Raw genomic sequence first — 21489 nt, 5'->3', positions numbered from 1 at the left:
AAAGGCAATATTTCACAAAAGACTATATATTTCATGACTTATATGAAATGCCCAGAATAGGTAAATCCACAGAAATATAAAGATTTGTGGTTGCCTAGGGCTGGATAAGAGGGAGGGTTAAGGAGAAATGGGGAGGAACTGCTAACAGATATGGGTTTTGAGGGGTCGGGTGACAGAAAGATTTTAAAACTGTGGTAATGATTCATAAATTCATAAATATACTAAAAACCACTAAACTGTGTACTTTAAATGGGTGATTTTATGGTATGTAAGTTATATCTCAGTAAAACTGTGAAATAAAATAGTTATTCTGATGTCTATGTAGAGAATAGATTTGAAAGGGGTCAAGACTGGAGGCAGAAAAACCAGTCAGGAAACATAACAGTCCAGGTGAAAGATAATGAGAGTCTAAGCTAAGATACAGGCAGTAGTGACAAAGAGGAGAGAAGGATTCAAGAGATATTTGGGGGGTAAGACCAATCGAATTTATTTGCTGACTAGATAAAGGGGTAATGGGAAAGGGATGAATATTGAATTCCTGGCTTGGATGACTGGGTGAAGGATTGTTACTACCTATATTTCCTACTCATATGAGATAGGAAGTATAAAAAGAAGAGCAGATTTTGGATGAAAGATAAGTTCCATTTCAGATATGTTGAGCTTGAGATGCCTGTAGGATATCTAGATGAAATTGTTAAGTACATATATAGTTCTTTCGAGGTAGTGGAGACACCTGGGGCTGTAGATTTGAGAGTCATGAGTGAAGAGGGGGTAGTTAAAACTATGAATTTGGATGTGACTGCTTGGGAAAGCATACAGAGTAAGCAAGGCATATGCCAAGAATGCAACTCTGTATCTGGGAGCAGGTTAAGAATAAGTATATGTGTAGGGAAAATTAATATTTTATTGAGCACTCCTTCTAGATGGTGGGCACACTCAGTGCTAGGTGGTACTTTGTCTAAACCGTCTTATTTAACCCTCATACCAATTTTACAAGTCAAAGCAATTGATAATGATCATTCCTAATTTATAGATTAGGAGACTGGAATGAGGGAACGATTTTGTGCAAGGTGTCAGGGCTAAAAGCGACTGTGCTGGAATAACTAGATTGAATCTAGGCCTGATGCCAATGCTCAGACTCTTCCTACGTCATCTCTCCTTTCCACTGCTATAGTACTGAGCACGGTTTCTCTTCACTGCGCCTCGTAGACACGTAATTGATCACTGAAACTTCAACGAGATCATCGGAGCGATACTACATTATCGGGTAGGATAAAGAGAGGAAGCAAGGGGCTGACTTTATTTCCATGTTAAGATCTACCTTATCTTAAATAGTAAGTTTTCTCTGTACAGTTTAGCAGCGCTCCGACACCGCGATCCTGGGATTCGAAAAGGCAAATCCAGAATCTCCTGAGGGAAGGAATGAGGAACTCTATCGATCTTCAGATCTTATGGATTTATATTCTTGCAGGCAGAGCCGACGGAGCAGACCAGGCCGCCTAAACCCGAGGGCCAGCTTTGTCAACAAGTGTCTCAGCGGGGGTGAAGGGGCAAGAACACGAGAGCTTTGGGCCTGGCGAAGAGGCGACTGTCTCAGGGATCCAAGAGACACCAGCACTCCCCAGGTCCAGCACGCCCTGGGAACCCAGTCCTAGGACCAGCACCCGCCCGGGCTCCCCGTACTCACTTTCTTGATGTTGGATTTGGAGGCGGGATGAAAGTCCTTCTTGCACATGAAATTGGCGAAGGACTTCCCCATCTTGGAGGCTGAACTGGAGAAAGCCGCCGCTAGGTCTGAGAGCAACGTAAACAAACTCTGCCGCCTAACCGGAACTGCGCTTCCCTTTGCACGGAGCACTTCCGGGGTCAGAGGTGACGGCTTCCGGCAACTAATGCCTCTCCCGGACACAGATCGCCCCCTCCCCTTTTCACTTTGCCCGCAGGCCAGGTGAGGGGCGTGCACGGGGGAGGGGCGTACGTAGGAGACGTGGGAAGTGGGGGAGACGGGAAAGATGGCCGGGTGGGATCCCGGGCCGCTGGGGCCGGGGGCACAGCTGCGCCGCCGCCGTTTCAACGCCCCCGACGGGGCGCGGAGGGCGCCCTGTGCGGCGGCTCTTCTACAAGACGTGTTTGAAGTTCGAGCCCTTTATCTAGCCCGGGAACTCGGACTCGAGTTAAACTTTTCTGCACCGATTTTCTCATCTGTGTTATGGGAGTAGGAATTCTCACAATGTGTAGCCCGTTTGTGCGGAGGTGTCTGAAAGCAGTTGGTGAACGAAAGCTTTTAAATAGGGTGTCGACGCTACCAGAGCGAGGACTGTGTGTTTTGTCGCCACGGGGCAGAAAGATGTTCAGGAAACATTTGTTGAGTGATAAATGCACCGTAAGCCCCTGCGGCTCCCCCTCGAAATGGGCTCGCTGGGTGCCTTGCTAACGAGGGTGCTCGTTTCCTTAGCTTCCCGTACAACCCCGTAGCTCAGATCTAGTGCCGCTTTATGGCCCTTGAAACTACAGGGCTTGGGGTAGCCGTGGCTGCTCTAGGGGCGCCACCAACCAGCTTCTCTTGCGGGGGTGTGTGTGCGCGATGCCTTCTGTGAGATATGCACTCGTTCGCCGAATGAAAAAAACAGCTTTCATTTGAGTGTCTTCTTCGTTGTATGCACTGTGCAAAACACTTGACGCATCGTATTACTAATTTCTCATAATAGCCCTATGATATATTTGAACCAGGGATTCCCAAATACGGAAATAGTCAAAGATGACTCAGGGAATGTGCTGAGGGGCAGGGGCCAAGGGAGAGAAAAATTGCTAATTATCTCGCTAGAAAGGCAATGTGTTATGATTAAACCCAACCAGGTGTGACCTTGCTTTCCTCCCCGTTGTACTTGTAAACTTTATGTGAACTTTTACCCTGCCAGTATCAGAAACGGCTAATGAACCGCTTTGCAGTTTGTTTTTTCTTTTTTTTTTTTTTTAGAAATACTTTGTAGTATTGCAAATAAAAGGCTTTGCTGTACTCTCGGTCAGCACTGCAAGCTGCGATGCTCCTAAGGGAGGGACGTGGCGGTAGTCAGCTGGCCAGCTTAATAAAGGCTCTTAAAATTTAAATTTTGAGTCGGTGGTCTATCTCTCTGATTGAACCCATAACAGGAAGACTTAAGGAGTAAAAGAGTTTACCGTCTAAACCTGTGGGTCGCGACCTCTTTGGCGGTTGAACGACCCTTTCACAGGGGTCGCCTAAGACCATCCTGCATATCAGACATTTACATTACAATTCATAACAGTAGCAACATTACAGTTATGAAGTAGCAACGAAAATAATTTTATGGTTGGGTCACAGCAGGAGGAACTGTATTTAAAGGGCCAGAAGGTTGAGAACCACTGGCAGAGGGTAAATCTGACTGATAGATTAGAAGAAGGTACTTGTCATTGCCATTTTCTTATTGACTCTTGTGCTGTAAGATTCATTCCCAAGTCATTTTCTGACTGAGTTTTGAACTACAGTCCATGAAGTTTAAAACTTCAATGAACAGCTTTTATTAGATACTAGGGGCCCGGTGCACGAAATTCGTGCACTGGGTGTGTGTGTGTGGGGGGTGAGTGTCCCTCAGCCCAGCCTGCCCCCTCTCACATACTGGGAGCCCTCAGGCGTTGACCCCCATCACCCTCCAATCGCAGGATCGGCCCCTTGCCCAGGCCTGACGCCTCTGGGCAGGGGACCCTCATTTCCCCCCATCACTGGTTCTGCCCCCAGCCCAGACCTGATGCCTCTGGCCCAGGTGTCAGGCCTGGGCAGGGGACCCCCAGACCCCTCCGATTGCTGGCTCTGCCCCTTGCCCAGGCCTGATGCCTTGGCCAGAGGCGTAGACCCCCATCACCCTCCGATCGCCTGATCGGCCCCTTGCCCAGGCCTGACGCCTCCGCCAGAGGTGTCAGGCTTGGACAGGGGACCCCCATTTCCCCCAGATCACTGGCTCTGGCCCCCGCCCAGGCCTGAGGCCTCTGGCCCAGGAATCATGCCTGGGCAGGGGACCCCCATCTCCCTCTGGTCGCTTGCTCCACCCCCTGCCCAGGCCTGATGCCTCGGCCAGAGGAGTTGACCCTCATCACCCTCCGATCACCGGATCGGCCCCTTGACCAGGCCTGAGGCCTCCGGCAGAGGTGTCAGGCCTGGGCAGGGGACCCCCAGCTCCCCGCGGTTGCAGGCTCTGCCCCTGCCCAGGCCTAACGCCTCTGGCCTAGGCGTCCGGCCCGGGCAGCGGGGACCCGCAGTGGCAGCGGGGGGCGCCGCGATCGCGCGGGCTCCGCCCCTGCCCCTGCAGGACGCCTCTGGCTGAGGCGTCCGGCCCGGGGAACGGGGACCCACAGCTGCAGCGGCCCCGCGATCGTGGGCTCCGCTTTAGGCCCAGGCAAGGGACCCCTAGCTCCTGGGAATGCCAGCTTCGACCGTGCCCAGCTCCCATCGCTGGCTCCTGCTATCACTGGCCAGGGTGGCAAAGGCACCTGATTCTCCGATCATAGCTGGGGGGCAGGACAAAGGCGGCCCTGGGGCTGCCTTTGCCCTGCCCCCCAGCTCTTAGCTCCCCCCTGGGTTTCCCGATCACTGTCAGTGGCAGGGGGCTTCTTCCTGCTTTCCCTTTCGCCTCCCTGCATTGTGCCTACATATGCAAATTAACCGCCATCTTAGTTGGCAGTTAATTTGCATATAGCCCTGATTAGCCAATGAAAAGGGTAGTGTCGTACGCCAATTACCATTTTTCTCTTTTATTAGTGTAGATGGCAATAGTTCCCTTGGTCATTAAGTAAAACTTTGTTTTGTATATACTTAAAATTGCTTTTCTTCTTTTGAATCTTTTATATGATTTTCAGTTTAAAAAAATGGAACCTTGTTCCTGTGACACTTTCGTGGCATTACCTCCAGCAACAGTGCAAAATAGGATTATTTTTGGAAAAAATTCAGATAGACCCTGTGATGAAGTACAAGAGGTAGTTTATTTTCCTGCTGCAGTTCACGATAACCTGAGAGGACATCTTAAGGTAGGTGAAATACATATTTTGTTAGCAATATGTTTCTTTAAAAATATCATAAACAGTTGTGTTTTTTTTTTGTCATAAGCTAGCTATTTGGCAGATACTATAGAAGTTAAAAATTCAAGAATTGAAATTTGAAGAATAATTTGAATCAAAAGTAGGCTGCTGGTCTTTTGTGATTTGGAGGAAGCTGAAATAACAATAATAATAATTGTTAATTTTATTTGAATGCTTACTATGTGTAAACCTGTTAAATAGGGCAGGGATTTAAAACCTGCTGTTTGGTGTGGCTCAGTTGGTTGACTTTTATCCTGTATACTGGAAAGTCACCAGATTGATTCTCTGTCAGGGCACATACTTAGGTTGCGGGTTCAATCCCCCGGTCAGTGTGCATGCAGGAGGCAACCAATCGATGTTTCTCTTTCACATCTCTCTCTTTTCCCTCTCCCTTCATCTCTCTCTAAAATAAAATTAAAAATTTTTTTTTTAAATCCTGCTGTCAAGCTTAGGATTTAGTAGAGGACTCGGATGCGGATGCTGCAGCTAACCCCATTATAAAGTATGATGGTCTAGATATAAAATATAAGAGCAGCAAGCTGTGACAGCAGTGGAGGAAGAACGATTAGTTCAGTCTAGGGATGAAGGAAGGCTTCACTAGGAGTTGGGGTTTCAGCTGGAGTTTGATGGACAACAAGGATTCTGATTGGTGTAGAATGGGGAGAGTCATTCAGATTCTGGAATAACAATTTTATTACCTGGGAATAAAATATTTATTGGACCCAGTGATAACACTAGCAACATGAATTTTATGTAGTCATTTGGTAGAATACACATTAATTAAAGGGTTCTTTAAAAATTTTAATTAAAAAAATCTAGTCAGCGTGGAACTTTAAAAGTTTTACTTTGTGCTTTAATTGTTAGCATATTTTTTAGAGTTCATTGATATTCTAATACTAAAATATATTAAATGCTAGATGTATTCTATATACTAGGCCAGTTTTTCTTTTGCTGCTACTATTAATTATTTTTGGGTCCATTTCCACTTTTGTCTCTTCATACTTAAGTCTAGCCTATCCTGTAAACTAGTGGTTCTCATTCTTTTCACTGCTGTGGACATAATAGATGGGTGGGCTTTTATGGCAATACCCTGTGTATAAGGGCTACCATACGGGTCCTATATCACTAACCAAGGAAGACTGTACATTAAGATTGAAAACTGCTTCCTTAAGCTTCAAATCACATACATCCTCCTTTACAAAATATTTAGAGTTTTCACAATTAGAAACTGTCTCTCTCCTGAGCTTCTGTAGCTCCTCATCTTCATTTTTCTTTATGGCCCCCTATAGTTTGTTGTACCTTAGTTAATGTACAAGTCTTAGTTTCTTGAAAACAAAATCTGTAACTGATGCATTTTCTTAGCAGAGTGCTTTATAATAGAAGATACTCAGCAAGTGTTTTTTTAAAAAAATACATTTTTATTGATTTCAGAGAAGAAGGGAGAGAGAGAGAGATAACATCAATGATGAGAGAGAATCATTGATCAGCTGCCTCCTCCTAGGGATTGAGTCTGCAACCCAGGATGTGCCCTTGACCAGAATTAAACCCGGGATTCTTTGGTCCGCAGTCCGATGCTGTATTCACTGAGCCAAACTGGCTAAGGCTCAGCAAGTATTTGAATGAATAAATACTTTAGGGTCAATTCTGAATATGATTATTGAAAATTACAATTTAGTTATACTTCATTTGTGTCATGGTCGTATTTTCTGGTTGATTTTTAAGATCCTGGACTTGGACAAGTTGTATGTTTTTGGTTTTATGGTTGTTGCTATGACTCTCTTTACAGTGTACTTACATAGAAATTGATCAGGTCCCTGAAACATATGCTGTTGTTCTCAGTCGCCCAGCTTGGTTGTGGGGCGCAGAAATGGGAGCCAATGAACATGGAGTTTGCATTGGGAATGAAGCTGTTTGGGGAAGAGAAGAAGTTTGTGATGAAGAGGCGCTACTGGGCATGGACCTTGTCAGGTTATTTTTCTGTTGTATTTTTTGCACTATAGAACTTGTCTAAATTTTAAATTTTGGTGTAACTCTTACATATTTTATTTTTCTATTTTTTCTTTTGTTTGGACTTTGATACTTTATAGTGTGTGTCAAAAATGCTTTAAAGTACTAGCATGTAGTGTAAAGACTCTCAAATATCATTAATTGGGAGAGGCTAAGAATTGATAATCATGATTCATTGGAAGTACCTAACATATTTTGTCAGACCATAACTAATTCTCACAGTAACTTCTGATGAGATACCTGAGGATCAGAGATCAAGTAACTTGCCAATAAATTACCAACTTTGAATTTGAACATTGATCTGTTTGACTCCAAAATCATTGTTTTCAATTCCAAACTGACTTCAGGAGGAATAGTTTTGAAGTTGGATTTCAGTTTACCTGTTAACTTGAAATAATTTTTATTTGAATACAACCACAAAATCTCATGTGCATGAAATTATTTAAGCAAAACAGTGGAAATTTATTTTAACCTGAGAACTTTAATATTTTTATTTTAGACTTGGCCTTGAAAGAGCTGATACAGCTGAAAAAGCTCTCGATGTCATTGTTGATTTATTAGAGAAATATGGCCAGGGTGGAAATTGTTCAGAGGATGGTATGGCATTTAGCTATCACAACAGTTTCCTAATAGCTGATAGGAGTGAAGCCTGGATTCTGGAGACTGCAGGGAAGTACTGGGCAGCAGAAAAAGTACAAGGTATGGATAAATTTTCCTCATTTGTTTTACAATTAATAAATTCTCCCTTACTTGCAGAAGTTGCATGTAATTGTCTTTCAAGATTTATAATTCAGTGCAATGAAGGGTTGAACTACAGGAGAAATGAAACAATTTTCAAGAACACACAATGAAAGAGCACTACAAAGAGCTTTTTTGAAAGGGAGAAAACAGTGATGTTATCTTTTTTCCGTAGATGTAATATAAATTTTAAATAACCTCTATATATTTTCTATACAGTAGCTCTTGGCTGTTTTATTGTGTTTTCCACTTTTTAATAATCTCTTACCATTTTCTCTCTTTTAACTTTGGGCTGAATTCCAAAATTTCATAATGTGTGGGTATGAAGGTGAAAAAGGGGAGTGGTAGTAGGGTGGGCATGGATGTCGGTGGCTAGTGGTTAGAAAGAATATGTTGATACAATAGTAAAGCATTATCATAGTAAAAGAACACAATTTAATTGTCTTAAAATGCTTTGCTTTGTTTTCCATGGTTTCTTTATGAACATATATTCCTCTCATTTTTCAAGTGAGAAAATCCAGACAGGTGAATTACTCAAGGCAGTGAATGAAAAACAGAATTTAAGTCTTTCCATCCTGACTCTCCATTCAGTGTTCTTTCATTAGAGTACAGTCTGTGCTCAAGTGTGATCACATACTTCTTGTGCACTTACGTCCTGGATCTCATGGTTTTACAAGGGAGATAAGATACACATGTGAAAATATTAAATGGTGTATGAATGATACAACACATAGATACTGTAAACATTTGGAGAAAGTAAAAGTCACAGTGAGCCAGAGGAGTTCAGAAAGGCTTTATGAAGGTAGCCTCAAGATTAGGAGGATTTGGATGTTATTTTTCATTGCCAGTTTTTTGATGGACATTTTATATTTTTGTATGTATGTTTACTAATACAACAGTAAAAAAAACAGTACATATAATTGAATTTAGACTATTTTTCTTATTGTAATAATTGGCCTGATTTGTACCATTAAGCACTTTTTATTTTATTAACTATGCCATTTGCAAAAGAGAAATGAATAAATGTATTCTTTTGAAAAAGATGGGCCCAGCAAGCCATCCAATGTGAACACTATCATTGGGTTTAATTATCCAGCTCTAAAATAACTTTGCCCACTGGTTTCTCTTCCTTACTAAATGATCCCAAGACTAAAGAGTTAAACTAGGGAATTAGCTATTAGATGGAAAACTCTTTTCTGTATTTGTTCTATCCTGACTTAAGTCTAGTTTTTATGGAGAGAATATCTCAAGTATGACTGCATTAGAATAATTTAATTAATTTCTACTTGGCAGACTGTAATTCTAAGTCTTTCTAAAACACTATCAATTTTCATTTATCATGATATATTTCATTCATTATGATCTCTTTAGCACAGGCTTTTATTATTTTGTCTATTTTGTATTTTAGATGAACATTTTGTTTAACTTAGTGCCATGCTATTTTTGGAAGACTTATATATTTCTGTTCTAAACTTTTTTATGACTATTTTTCAAAACTAATTAATACTAAAATATATTTTAAAAAGTCTCAAAAGCCAACAGTAAAAAAAAAAAAAAGAAAAATGGGCAAAAGACATGAAGAGACATATCATCTAAAGGGATATGCAGATGTCAAAAAAACACATGGGAAAAAAAACATGTAAAATGATGTTCAATATCATTATTCATTAGAAAAGGGAAACTAAAATCACAATGAGATATTACTATACCCCTGTCAGAATGACTAAAATAAAAAATGACACCACTAAATGCTGGTGAGAATGTGGAGACTGGATCACTGATACATTGCTAGTAAGGATGTACAGCTACTCTGGGTAACAGTTTGGAAGTTAAAAAAAAATCTAAACATGAAACTATCATAAAACCTAGCAATTGAAATGTTGTGCATTTGTCCCAGAGAAATAAAAACTTACATTCACACAAGAACCTGTACATGAATATTTATAGCAGCTTTTTCCATGACAGCTCCAAACAGATGTCCTTTAACTTGTGAATGGCTAAATAAACTGTCATATGAACATACTATAGAATACTACTCAGCAATAAAAAGTAATGAACTGTTGATACATGTAATAACCTATATGAATCTTTAGAGAATTATACTGAATGAAAAAACCCAAAAAGTTATATACTATATGATTCTACTTATATAACACTAGAGGCCCGATGCACGAAATTTGTGCAAGGGGCTCGGCCCTCACAGCCCCGGCTTCGTTTGGAAGGTCATCCGGAAGGACATCAGGAAGGTCATTCGGCTGTCTGGCCTAATTAGCATATTATGCTTTTATTATTATAGATTATTAAATGACAGTTGTAGAAATGGATAACAAACTAGTGGTTGCCTGGGGTTAATGAGATGCTGGGAATGGGAGACAAGTGAATGTGGTTGTAAAAGGGCAACTTGAATGATCCTTTTGGTGATGAAAATATTCTACATCTTGACATTATCAGTACCAGTATTTTGGTTGTAATATTATACAAAAAGTTACATTGTGGGGAACTGGGTAAAGTATACACAGGATCTGTCTATTATGACAACTGCATGTGAATCTATATCTCAAAAATAAAAAGTTTAATTTAAAAAGCAATTTATCTTTTTGAATATGTAATAGATGCATATGATACAAATTTTGAAGACTATATTTACATTTAAATTGTGATTATGAATCATAATATACAGATAGCTACATTATATTAAATACCACTTTTCTTCTCCCTTTACCTCTTCTTCTTTGAAAAAAGAGGGAGTTCGTAATATTTCTAATCAGCTTTCTATAACGACCAAGATTGATCGGGAACACCCAGACATGAGAAACTATGCTAAGCGGAAAGGTTGGTGGGATGGTAAAAAGGAGTTTGATTTTGCAGCGACATATTCTTATATTGACACAACCAAGATGACAATTTCACCAGGAAGATACTGTGAAGGCTACAAACTTCTGAATAAACACAAAGGTAATTTTATCATTTAAATAGTATCAAAATGAAAAATTATATTTTTGTGTAGGTATAATAAAATATTTTTTGAGGCATCATCCTTAGTAAAGATGTAATTTTAAACTAAAAATATTGTGATATTATAAGCTATTTTTTAAGATGAGTGAAGTGTTATAAATTTATGAGAGGGTAATGATTTTTTTTGAAGAACAAGTTCAGATTTATAATTCTTAGACCCTTTTTCCAGTTCATACCAATGTTCTTAATCCAAATTAGAATTACTTTACCTCTCAGAGTTCACCGAAACATGGAGACAGAGTTTTTGGACTATAACTGTTGCTTCTTTCATTTATCTTTGATGGTATTATTATTGGTTATTTTTTTATTTTTTACTTTTTTAAAAATATATTTTATTGATTTCTTACAGAGAGGAAGGGAGAGGGATAGAGAGTTAGAAACATCGATGAGAGAGAGACATCAATCAGCTGCCTCCTGCACACCCCCTACTGGGGATGCGCCTGCAACCAAGGTACATGCCCTTGACGGGAATCGAACCTGGGACCTTTCAGTACGCAGGCCGACGCTCTATCCACTGAGCCAAACTGGTCAAGGCTATTATTGGTTATTTTTATGACAAAAGTTATATCTAGAACTGGTCAAAAAGACAAACTGAGCAGATTAAGAATTTCCACTCCAAAACTCTAGAAAGGCTGAATAAAATATTTAAATATTAAAGTCATATATAGCTAAGTTCAAACACAAGAAGAAGAAATCACTAGGTACCAAAAATGAGGGGAGAACCCATTATGTTAGCAAGATTTGAGATGTCTTATTCCCATACAGTACTCTTCCTCTCTGTGTCAAAGGTGGCGATTCTGGACCAGGTATAAGCCTCAGAGGCTAGTTTTATCATCTATGAGAATGCAGGTGTGTAAGTGAAAAACCCATTTGGAGAGCAGGAACTGGACTCCGTACCAAAATTAGAGTATGAAAAATGCTACTCTGCTCCCTGCCCAGAGGTCTAGCCTGGAATTGTGCTGTCTGCTGTCTGAGCTTTGGGTCAACAAGTCTCTTGTGAGAGATTGAACGCTGAACTACATATATTTTTGTAGGCACAGCAGGGGCTACCTGTGCTATCCTGAGAAACAAACACTGGTTTGGAAGCAGTAAACCACACAGGATTCCAGCATACCTATATCTCTGTATTCTCTATGAGAATATTTGATATGACAAATATTTAGTATTTTATTCAGATTTTCCATCTAGGTAGTAAACCTGCTATAATGACTCTGTATGTAGTTGCCATTGAAAACATTTAAGCTTCATGGGTGTTTAGATGAATGGTTGTAGTTTCTATATTTACTATGGATAATTTCTATTGTTGAGTCCTGAAGTTAACTGATATATTCATCTGCATTATCTAACCTGCTGTTAATCTCATGTGGTGACATTTTCATTTCAGATATTGTAGTTTTCATCTCTACATATTTTATTTGGTTCTTTTTATATATCTCCCATTACTTTATTCATTATCTTCATTTTTCTTGAAATCTTTGAACATATTCAACATATTTATAATAGCTGTTTTAGCATCTTGGTCTGCAAACTCCATTATCTCTGTAATTTATGGGTCTGTTTCTGTTTTTGTTTTTCTTCTGGTTTTGGGTCACATTTTCCTGCTTATTCATATATTGAATTTTAAAAAAATATTCTTTATTGATTGTTAGAGAGAGAGGAAGGGAGAGGGAGAGAGAGAAACATTGGTGCAAGAGTAAAACCTTGATCTGTTACTTCCTACCGGGGATTGAACCTGCAACCTGGGCATGTGCCCTGACTGGGAATCGAACCCCAAACCTTTCTGTGCCCGGAATGACACCCAACCTACTGAGTGATACTGACCAGGGCAGAAGTAAGTCTTGATTTAGCAGACTGTTTGTTCTCAACCTGCTAACTTTATCCCCTAGTCGGCAGCTCAAATTTCAGTTCAGTTCTTTTATTTTTAGCTGATCTGCCCTACACAGATCAGGTGAGATGTGGGCAGAGTTTTTTACACAGAATTTGGTGGTTCCTCTCTTCAACTTTCACCTTTATGGTATTCTCCCTTCACTTCCTAGTGCCTGTGGCTGACCTCTGGATCTTCAGGCCACAAAGACTAAGTTTTCTATGGTTCCCTGCCCAGTATTGCGAAGCATTGACTGTGGGCCAAAGCTGTAACAGAAAAGGGAAACACCCTGTGCATTATCTCATCTTCCAAATGTCACCTTCCCTCCAGAATTTTTCTGCTTTTGTTTGCTCTGAAGAGCCTTCTGTTAGTTGTTTTTCTGCATTTTATTCTGAGTGTATAGTTATTTGAGGGAGGGCTGATCTGGTGGGAGTTTACTCAGCCAAATTAAAGCAGAACTCTTTCCCATGCCATTTAATATTCTATGGCATTCTTTTACGTGTAAATATAAATATATGCACATGATTCAAAATTCAGAGGTCCATAAGAGTATGCAGTGAAGTCTCTCCCTCTTACCCTGTCCCTAGATAGCAGTTCTTTTCCCAGAGGCAATTCCGTTACCATTCTTCCAGAGATGATGGCCCTGATCGTCCCCGATTGCCACCCAGGCTGAGGGACCCACCCATGCACGAATTTGTGTACTGGGCCTCTAGTTAATACATATTTCCCCATTTTTATATTCCATTACTCCTGACTCTTAAAAAATAATTTCAATAATTTCTTTGTCCCTTTGTTACCTAAAATTCCAGAAAAATAACTTCTATTTAAGAAGATTATTGGGTGGCAGATAACTGCTAAAAGGATTAGTTTACTAATGAGAAAATGTGATATATCCTCCTTCACTTGAAGGATAAACCAGTTCTATAAATCAATCAGAAAGCAACTACTCAGAGACAGACCAGTCAGTGATTGATAGTTGCTTTCCAGAAATTCATTAAACAAATTAATGATATATTAGTTATTTGGTATGACAGAAAAAAAATTTGTGACAGAATGTTTTCAGAATGATTTAACACAATTGTTTTTAAAGTATTTAATATCTTACTTATATTTTAATTTCCAGAAGAATGACTTATCATTTGAAAAGTTTTCTATAAAGTGTCTAAATGTTAGCTTATCATTTTATAAGTTATATAAACTATCTTTTTCTCATGTGGATAGCTGTGTAGAAAATGCTGAAATATGTTATTCTAATTCTAACTTTAAATTTATTATTGTATTACCGGTTTGGCTCAGTGGATAGAGTGTTGGCCTGCGGACTGAAGGGTCCCAGGTTTGATTCCGGTCAGGGGCATGTGCCTTGGTTGCGGGCACATCCCCAGTTGGGAGGTGTGCAGGAGGCAGCTGATGGATGTTTCTCTCTCATTGATGTTTCTAGCTCTCTGTCACTCTCCCTCTCTGTAAAAAATCAATAAAATATATTTTTAAAAAATTATTATTGTAAAAGTAGAGACAGGCATAGCAGTTGCAGCAACACCTACTTCCATTTGTTAAAAGCATATCAAGGGCTAGACACTGTGCTAAGTGAATATATTATCATCTTTAAGCAACTGTGTGAAGTAGGTATTATTGCCATTTTACAAATTATGAAACTGTGGCCTTCAATTTTCTCCCTATGAAACTTAAAAAAAATGGACTCTTTCTTGTCCTTATGTTCCTCTCAGCACCTAGTCTTGCACTAATTTGTTGTGTATACCTAATGTTTTGATTAAATTTTAAAAGGATTTAATTAAATTATAATTTGTAGATAGTTTAACAAAGATTACTGTTGTGTACTTTTTTGGCAATAAACTGAAATCCTCAGGACATAAAATTAGCAGGCCTTTTTAAAAAAATGAACAACACATAATTAGAGTGGAGAGGAAAATGTCAAGAATTAAACAAAAGGAAGAAAAAGTAGAAACAATTACAAATTAATTAGTTACTGCATCATAATAATTGATTCTGCTTTACTTAACTATAAAATAACTGAATAATATATTTAAAATGTATATATGATGATAGTAATAGGTGCATCAGACATGAAACTTATTTTTTCCTCCCAAGTTTGAATTTCAGCTCAGCTTTTTGTGCTTTGCCAAAAGAATGTCTTTCCAGTACTTTTATAGGAAATTGTCTACTTGTACATTATGGTTAATTTTTTCCTATGATTTTTCTAGATGGAAGAGCTTACCTCTCTTCTTTCCAACTGTCCCTGACTGATAGCTATTAACTGTGCTGCATGTATATCCAAATTGTATCTATATTCACTCATGTATTTTAAATAACTAGTTTAAATTGCAGTGAAATTGCACCCTGTGTTTTGCATTCATTTGCGTGAACCTTGCCACTGAAGTCTCAATACTTATTCAATGCTTGCTCGTGAATTACTCATAGCTATCCTACTCAAGTGATCATGTAAATCCTCCTTTCATTTTGAGAATTGTAGGTTTTGAATACAGAAAACATTTTCATAATACCTATATTATGACAGTGTTATGGTTCTGACACTGTTTTCATTAAAACTTGCCACTTAAGGAATTTAGATTTGAATCACTTTAAAACCTTCCTAGGTGCAGCGGCTATGTGTCTGCTAGGTGTGGATGGCAGGCTTTTGCTTTATTGTTTAGTTTTAAGATTAAGGCTTGTTTATATATCCAACTTTTTTTCCTCCTGAATTTTTTTTTCAGATTTAACAGAAAGATATTGCTCCTATAACAAGTTATTTATAAATTACTTTTCTTGAATTTGAAATCATTGCTGTACTATGGAGAAACTGAGATTTTTCTATTATAAAACAGTTGGCCCTGGCTTGTGTGGCTCAGTTGGTTAGCATCATTCCCTACACTAGAAGGTAATGGGTTAGATTCCTGGTCAGGGCACATACCCAGGTTAAGGATTCAATCCCCAGTCAGGATGTGTGTGGGAGGCAACGGATGGGTAGTTCTCACATCCATGTTTCTTTCTCTCTCCCTTCCTTTCTCTGAGATCAATAAAAAACAAATAAACATCACACATTAGGTTTATCAGACACAGACTTTCAAATTGGTATGTTTTGTATGTTTAAGAAAATTTGATAAAAAGGAAGAGAATTACATCAGAGTACTGGAATCTATAAAAGAGAACACAATGGAAATAATCCTATATAATAAAAACCTAATATGCAAATCAGCTGAATGGCAGAAAGACTGGTTGTTATGGCACACAATGACCACCAGGGGGCAGACACTCAACACAGGAGCTGCCCCCAGCCCGCAGACCCCAGGCCAGCCAAGGCGGGTGCCAGCGGAGGCCTGCTGATCACCCCGCCAGTCACCCCACAGAGGAAGGCAACCAGCAGCGGCAGCAGGGGGTGAGGCTGGCAAGCGGTCGGTGCCAGGCTGGCAAAGGTGGGTGCCAGTGGGGGCCCCCCCAACCACCCCGCCGTCGCCCCACAGATCAGCCCTGATCACCGGCCAGGCATAGAGACCCTACCTATGCATGAATTTCATGCATTGGGCCTCTAGTAGAATTATAAAGTAATAATAACTAAAATGAAGAACCAAATAGATTGGTTTAACAACAAATTAGACATAATAGAAGGAAAAAATAGTGAACTGGAAGATTAGTAGAAAAGAACTTAATGAAAACAGAGATATAAAAGTTTAGAAAATATAGACAAAGGTGTGAGAGGCATATGGGACTCAGTGAAAAGGTTTCACATATGTGTAGTTAAAGTCCTAGAAGGAAAAGGAGAAGGAATATTGAGGGGCAAAAGCAATATTTTAAAAGATACTGGCTAAGAGTTTCCCCAAACTATTTGTGTATCTAGAGGATTGTCAATTTTAATGATCTCTTCAAAGAACCAGATTTCTGTTTCATTGATTTTTCTCTATTTCTGCTTTCAATTTCATTGATTTGTGCTTTATTTTTATTATTTCCTTCCTTATGCTTGCTTTGGGCTTATTTTGCTCTTTTTCTAGTTTATTAAAGTGAAGCTTAGATTACTGATTTCCACATTGGCTTTTAAGTTTCTCTCTGGATGGAGATACACACACACACACACACACACACACACACATACATATCCATTCCTACTCAGACTACAATTCACACTTTCCTATAACAATATTAATTTCAGGCACAGGAAATTATTACAGAAAAAATAATTTGTTATTTTGTAAAGAGCATCTTGAATACTAGTATTGGAAGCTAAGCACACTATTCTCTTAATAGTTGGTTTTCTGAATAGATTGACTCACATGATATTGATAGCATCAGTTCATTGCTAACCAAATACACCTTAAAATATTGTTTAAGGTCAATGAGGTTGAATTTAATTTTGTATTATTAATTTCTTCTTCTTAGGCAGTTACATAGATTTTTACCTGTTATAATGGTTTGATATTTTATATTTAAAAATATCTTTCTTCCAACAGTGAAATGAGTCTAATCTAACAGTTATGATACAAGCTTTGTTTTATAGTCAATCCCTTAATTTATACCTAGACCAATATCTCATTGTATATATTATCAGTAGAGAAAGCATTTCATATTTGCAGGATACCAACCTGCAAATTTATGCACATTTGATGATTTTCAAAATTATTTTCTTAGGAAACATAACTTTTGAAACAATGATGGAAATTCTCCGAGATAAACCAAGTGGCATTAATATGGAGGGAGAATTCCTGACCACTGCAAGCATGGTTTCTATTTTACCTCAAGATTCCAACTTTCCTTGCATTCACTTCTTTACTGGGACTCCTGATCCTGAGAGGTAAAGTCACAAAAATACTATAAACCAGCAAGGGGTAAGGGGGTAAGGTAGAATCTTTAGTCTGTTGATTATTTTGTGAGGCTTCTTCTTTTTTTTTTTAATACACAAATAATTTTTGTATGCATTTCAGTTTAAGTTTTCGTCTGCCATTTCCATATGTGCATAAATGCCATAATTGTTCTCATTTTTGTTGGAAAAAATGTTAATAGTTTCTTGTAGACAGTCATCCCTACATCCTCTTTCCCCAAGTATACTTAACATTGTCAAGAAAAGAGAGTAGAAAGGTTTTCTTATGCAGATTTCAGTATTATAATATTAGATGGTTAAGAGTTAATAAAAAAAGGAAATGATGTAGTGTGCTGGATTTAGATGGTTGCTTATGAACTCATATCTAGAAAATACATTCATGTAAAACTTAAAATATCAACAGTTCAAGTTTAGAAGAATTTGTATAGACTATCTTGATTTAAGTCATTAGTATCTCTCACAAAACTTAATATAAATTACATTTAGAAATGATCTTATATTCACGATCTTTCAGTGTTACAGTCTTTCATATTATTAAAGATATTTTCAAGAAAAATCTGTGAACCCCTTATTAATAATGCTGCTAATTTTCATCCAAAATCTTAATCCTCAATCTGTAACATTGAGAATTGTTCTTACCCTCTGATGAACTATAATTTTACTTGACACTGTTTACATGCCAGGCATTTTGTTAAACTCATGGGAATACAAGGCTAAATAAACTCCATTCCCCGCCCCAAAGGAGATCCCAGTATACCAGGGAAGACAGCATGGCTGCAACTAGTATGACGGGAACTCATTAGTATGTAGCAAGTTAATAGAAACATCTAAGTAGAGGGACCCTTACAAGATTTAGAATAATGCTGAATATTTTTAAATTCCCCATGTGACAATTTAATAAAATATTTTTACTTCTAGATCTGTTTTTAAGCCTTTCATATTTGTGCCAAATATTTCACAACTACTGGACACCAGTTCACCAATATTTGAATTTGAAGACCCAGTAAAAAAGAAGCCACATTTTAAGACTAAACCTGATAGAAGACACCCACTCTACCAAGAGCATCAACAGGCATTGAAAGTAATAGATAACAAGGAGGTATGATTAGATTATGTTCTATCTTTTATCATTACAAATAGTTTAAAATATGAATCAATCCATATTTTGTCTTTTTAAAAATATTTTTATTGATTTCAGAGAGGAAGGGAGAGGGAGAGAGAGATAGAAACACTAATGATGAGAATTGTTGATCGGCTGCCTCCTGCACACCCACTACTGGGGATTGAGCCCACAACCTGGGCATGTGCCCTGACCAGGAATCAAACCATGATCTCATGGGTTGACGCTCAACCACTGAGCCACATCAGCTGGGCAATCAGGTTTAAAAATAGTTTAGATGCTTTGACTATGGTAGAGCTCTACTATTTTGTATCTTTGGTTAAAAATAATGATTAAGAATATGTTGTGAATCTTTTAGAGAGATATAGCATATTAAACATAATATCAATAGCTACTTGTTATTGAGCACTATTATACACCAAGCACCATAGTACTACTACATGGAATATTTCATTTAACCTTCACAGCCTCTTTGTGAGGTAGGAACTATTATTATCTCCATTTTACTGATAAGGAATCTAAGACTTCAATAGATTCTAAGTAGCTTGCTTATTATATATCTCACACCCCAAATTACAAAGCCACTGGAGGGCAGTTAACCTGGACTCTTATATAATGTTCTAAAGCATACAGATTCAGATTAATTTTAATTGAAAGTGCTTTAAGACCTCATCGACATAAATAATAATAATTAATTGGGGCTTTTAAAAAATAATAAATGCTTATTATTTTAAAATGTAAGCATTATAGAACACTATAGAAGATTAAAATGTCATCCCAGAGAAACCAAGATGGCGGCATGGGTAAACACCGGAAATTGCTGCCTCCCACAACAAATTTAAAAATACAACTAAAAGACGGAACGGACATCATCCAGAACCACAGGAAGGCTGGCTGAGTGGAAATTCTACAACTAGAAGGAAAGAGAAAAGCACACTGAGACTCAGAGGAGGTGCGGAAGTGCAGAGGTACAGAGGTGCACGCAAGGGCTGGCAAGGGCTGGCAACTGAGGTGCGGCTGTCTTTTTGAATTGGGAGGGAGTCACAAACCCCTGACTGCTCTGAACTCCAATTCCGGGTGAGTCTCTGGGGACCTAGACTCATACGGGGAGAAACTGGACTGTCTGGCAGCAGGCAGAACTCGGAACTCGAGGGTGGCTTTCTCTCAAAGGTGCTTGCAGCGATTACCGGGACACTGAGACTCAGGGCCCCTTAGGGCAGGGCTGAGGATCAGCCATAGCTGCTTGCTCTGCCCTGTTGATTCCCTGAGACCCTGCCCCACCCAAGCTGCGGCAGAGGCTTTTGCATATGAATGCCCTGGCCCTTTGCAATCTGAAAATTACCTAACAAACTGCAGCTGGGCCAGACAGACCGAGAACTTCCAAGAGAAGGCCCAAGGCCCCACAGCAGCTTGCATTGCTTCACAGCTGGGCCTCATTTGGGCACCTCCAAACCCAAAACAAGGAAGGGGAACTGCAGATCTCTTCGTAGCTCCTGCTGGGTAGCCTCAGGCAGAGGCTAAATTAGTACCTCCTTAGATCCAAGAGCCAGTGTACCCAGTGGTCAGAGTGGGACCATCCAATTACAACTCCTCAGATCCATAAGGGACACACTCAGGGGGCAGACTCAGTGAGCACCAAAGCCCCACTGAAGCAAGTCTTGCCTCATAAGAGTGTCTTCAACACAGAAGTTCTCCCACCATAGACACAGCTGATTCTTACAGCCAATTGGCCTGGAGGTCAATTCCTCCCAGTGATACCTACAACAATCAAGGCTTAACTACAACAAGACTGTGCACAAAGCACACAAAGGGGTGCACCAACAGTGTCCACCTCAGGCAATTGGGGAGGCTGAGCCACTGGGCCCTATAGGACACCTAGCACACAAAGCCACCCTACCAACACAGGGAAGCATAAAAAATGTGGAGACAAAAAAACAGGACACAAATGACAGAAATGGAGGAAAGCAAACAACTGGATATAGAGTTCAAAACCACACTTTTAAGGTTTTGCAAGAATTTTCTAGAAACCGCTGATAAATGTAGTGAGACCCTCAAGAAATCTAATGAGACCCTCGAGGTTATGATAAAGGACCAATTAGAAATTAAGCATACACTGACTGAAATAAAGGATATTATGCAGAATTCAAACAACAGAGTACAGGATCACAAGAATCAAGTCAAAGATTTGAAATATGAAGAAGCAAAAAACACCCAACCAGAAAAGCAAAATGAAAAAAGAATCCAAAAACACGAAGATAGTGTAAGGAGCCTCTGGGACAGCTTCAAGTGTACCAACATCCGAATTATAGGGGTGCCAGAAGAAGAGAGAGAACAAGATATTGAAAACCTATTTGAAGAAATAATGACAGAAAACTTCCCCTATCTGGTCAAAGAAATAGACTTACAAGTCCAGAAAGCGCAGAGAACCCCAAACAAGAGGAATCCAAAGAGGACCACACCAAGACACATCATAATTAAAATGCCAAGAGCAAAAGACAAAGAGAGAATCTTAAAAGCAGCAAGAGAAAGAAACTCAGTTACCTACAAGGGAGTACCCATAAGACTGTCAGCTGATTTCCCAACAGAAACTATGCAGGCCAGAAGGGAGTGGCAAGAAATATTCAAAGTGATGAATAACAAGAACCTACAACCAAGATTACTTTATCCAGCAAAGCTATCATTCAGAAGTGAAGGTCAGATAAAGAGCTTCACAGATAAGGAAAAGCTAAAGGAGTTCATCACCACCAAACCAGGATTATATGAAATGCTGAAAGGTATCCTTTAAGAAGAGGAAGAAGAAGAAAAAGGTAAAGATACAAATTATGAACAACA

At 39.2% G+C, this 21489-nt stretch overlaps 2 protein-coding genes across 6 annotated transcripts in view; one reads left to right on the top strand and one right to left on the bottom strand.

Annotated features, from left to right (window-relative positions):
- CIR1 (corepressor interacting with RBPJ, CIR1) overlaps window positions 1–1820 on the bottom strand; it is a 40559-nt gene extending 38739 nt beyond the window's left edge. For both annotated transcript variants that reach the window (XM_036320038.1, XM_036320039.1), the window contains exon 1: window positions 1688–1820. In XM_036320038.1, coding sequence (XP_036175931.1) covers window positions 1688–1759 — 72 coding nt within the window. In that variant the 5' untranslated portion in view covers window positions 1760–1820. The remainder of the gene's footprint in view (window positions 1–1687) is intronic.
- SCRN3 (secernin 3) overlaps window positions 1814–21489 on the top strand; it is a 38215-nt gene continuing 18539 nt past the window's right edge. For 2 of the 4 annotated variants that reach the window (XM_036320035.1, XM_036320034.1), the window contains exons 1-7: window positions 1814–1948; window positions 4870–5037; window positions 6875–7056; window positions 7595–7794; window positions 10576–10788; window positions 17348–17510; window positions 18456–18636. In XM_036320035.1, the coding sequence (XP_036175928.1) occupies window positions 4879–5037; window positions 6875–7056; window positions 7595–7794; window positions 10576–10788; window positions 17348–17510; window positions 18456–18636 (1098 nt within the window). In that variant the 5' untranslated portion in view covers window positions 1814–1948; window positions 4870–4878. Of the gene's footprint in view, window positions 1949–4869; window positions 5038–6874; window positions 7057–7594; window positions 7795–10575; window positions 10789–17347; window positions 17511–18455; window positions 18637–19399; window positions 19546–21489 lie in introns of those variants that run through there. The other 2 variants (XM_036320036.1, XM_036320037.1) reach the window with 2 other exon arrangements.

This window comes from Myotis myotis, unplaced genomic scaffold (genome assembly GCF_014108235.1).
Source record: "Myotis myotis isolate mMyoMyo1 unplaced genomic scaffold, mMyoMyo1.p scaffold_m19_p_8, whole genome shotgun sequence".
NCBI lineage: Eukaryota > Metazoa > Chordata > Mammalia > Chiroptera > Vespertilionidae > Myotis > Myotis myotis.
This window is presented reverse-complemented; position numbering and strand designations above follow the sequence as displayed.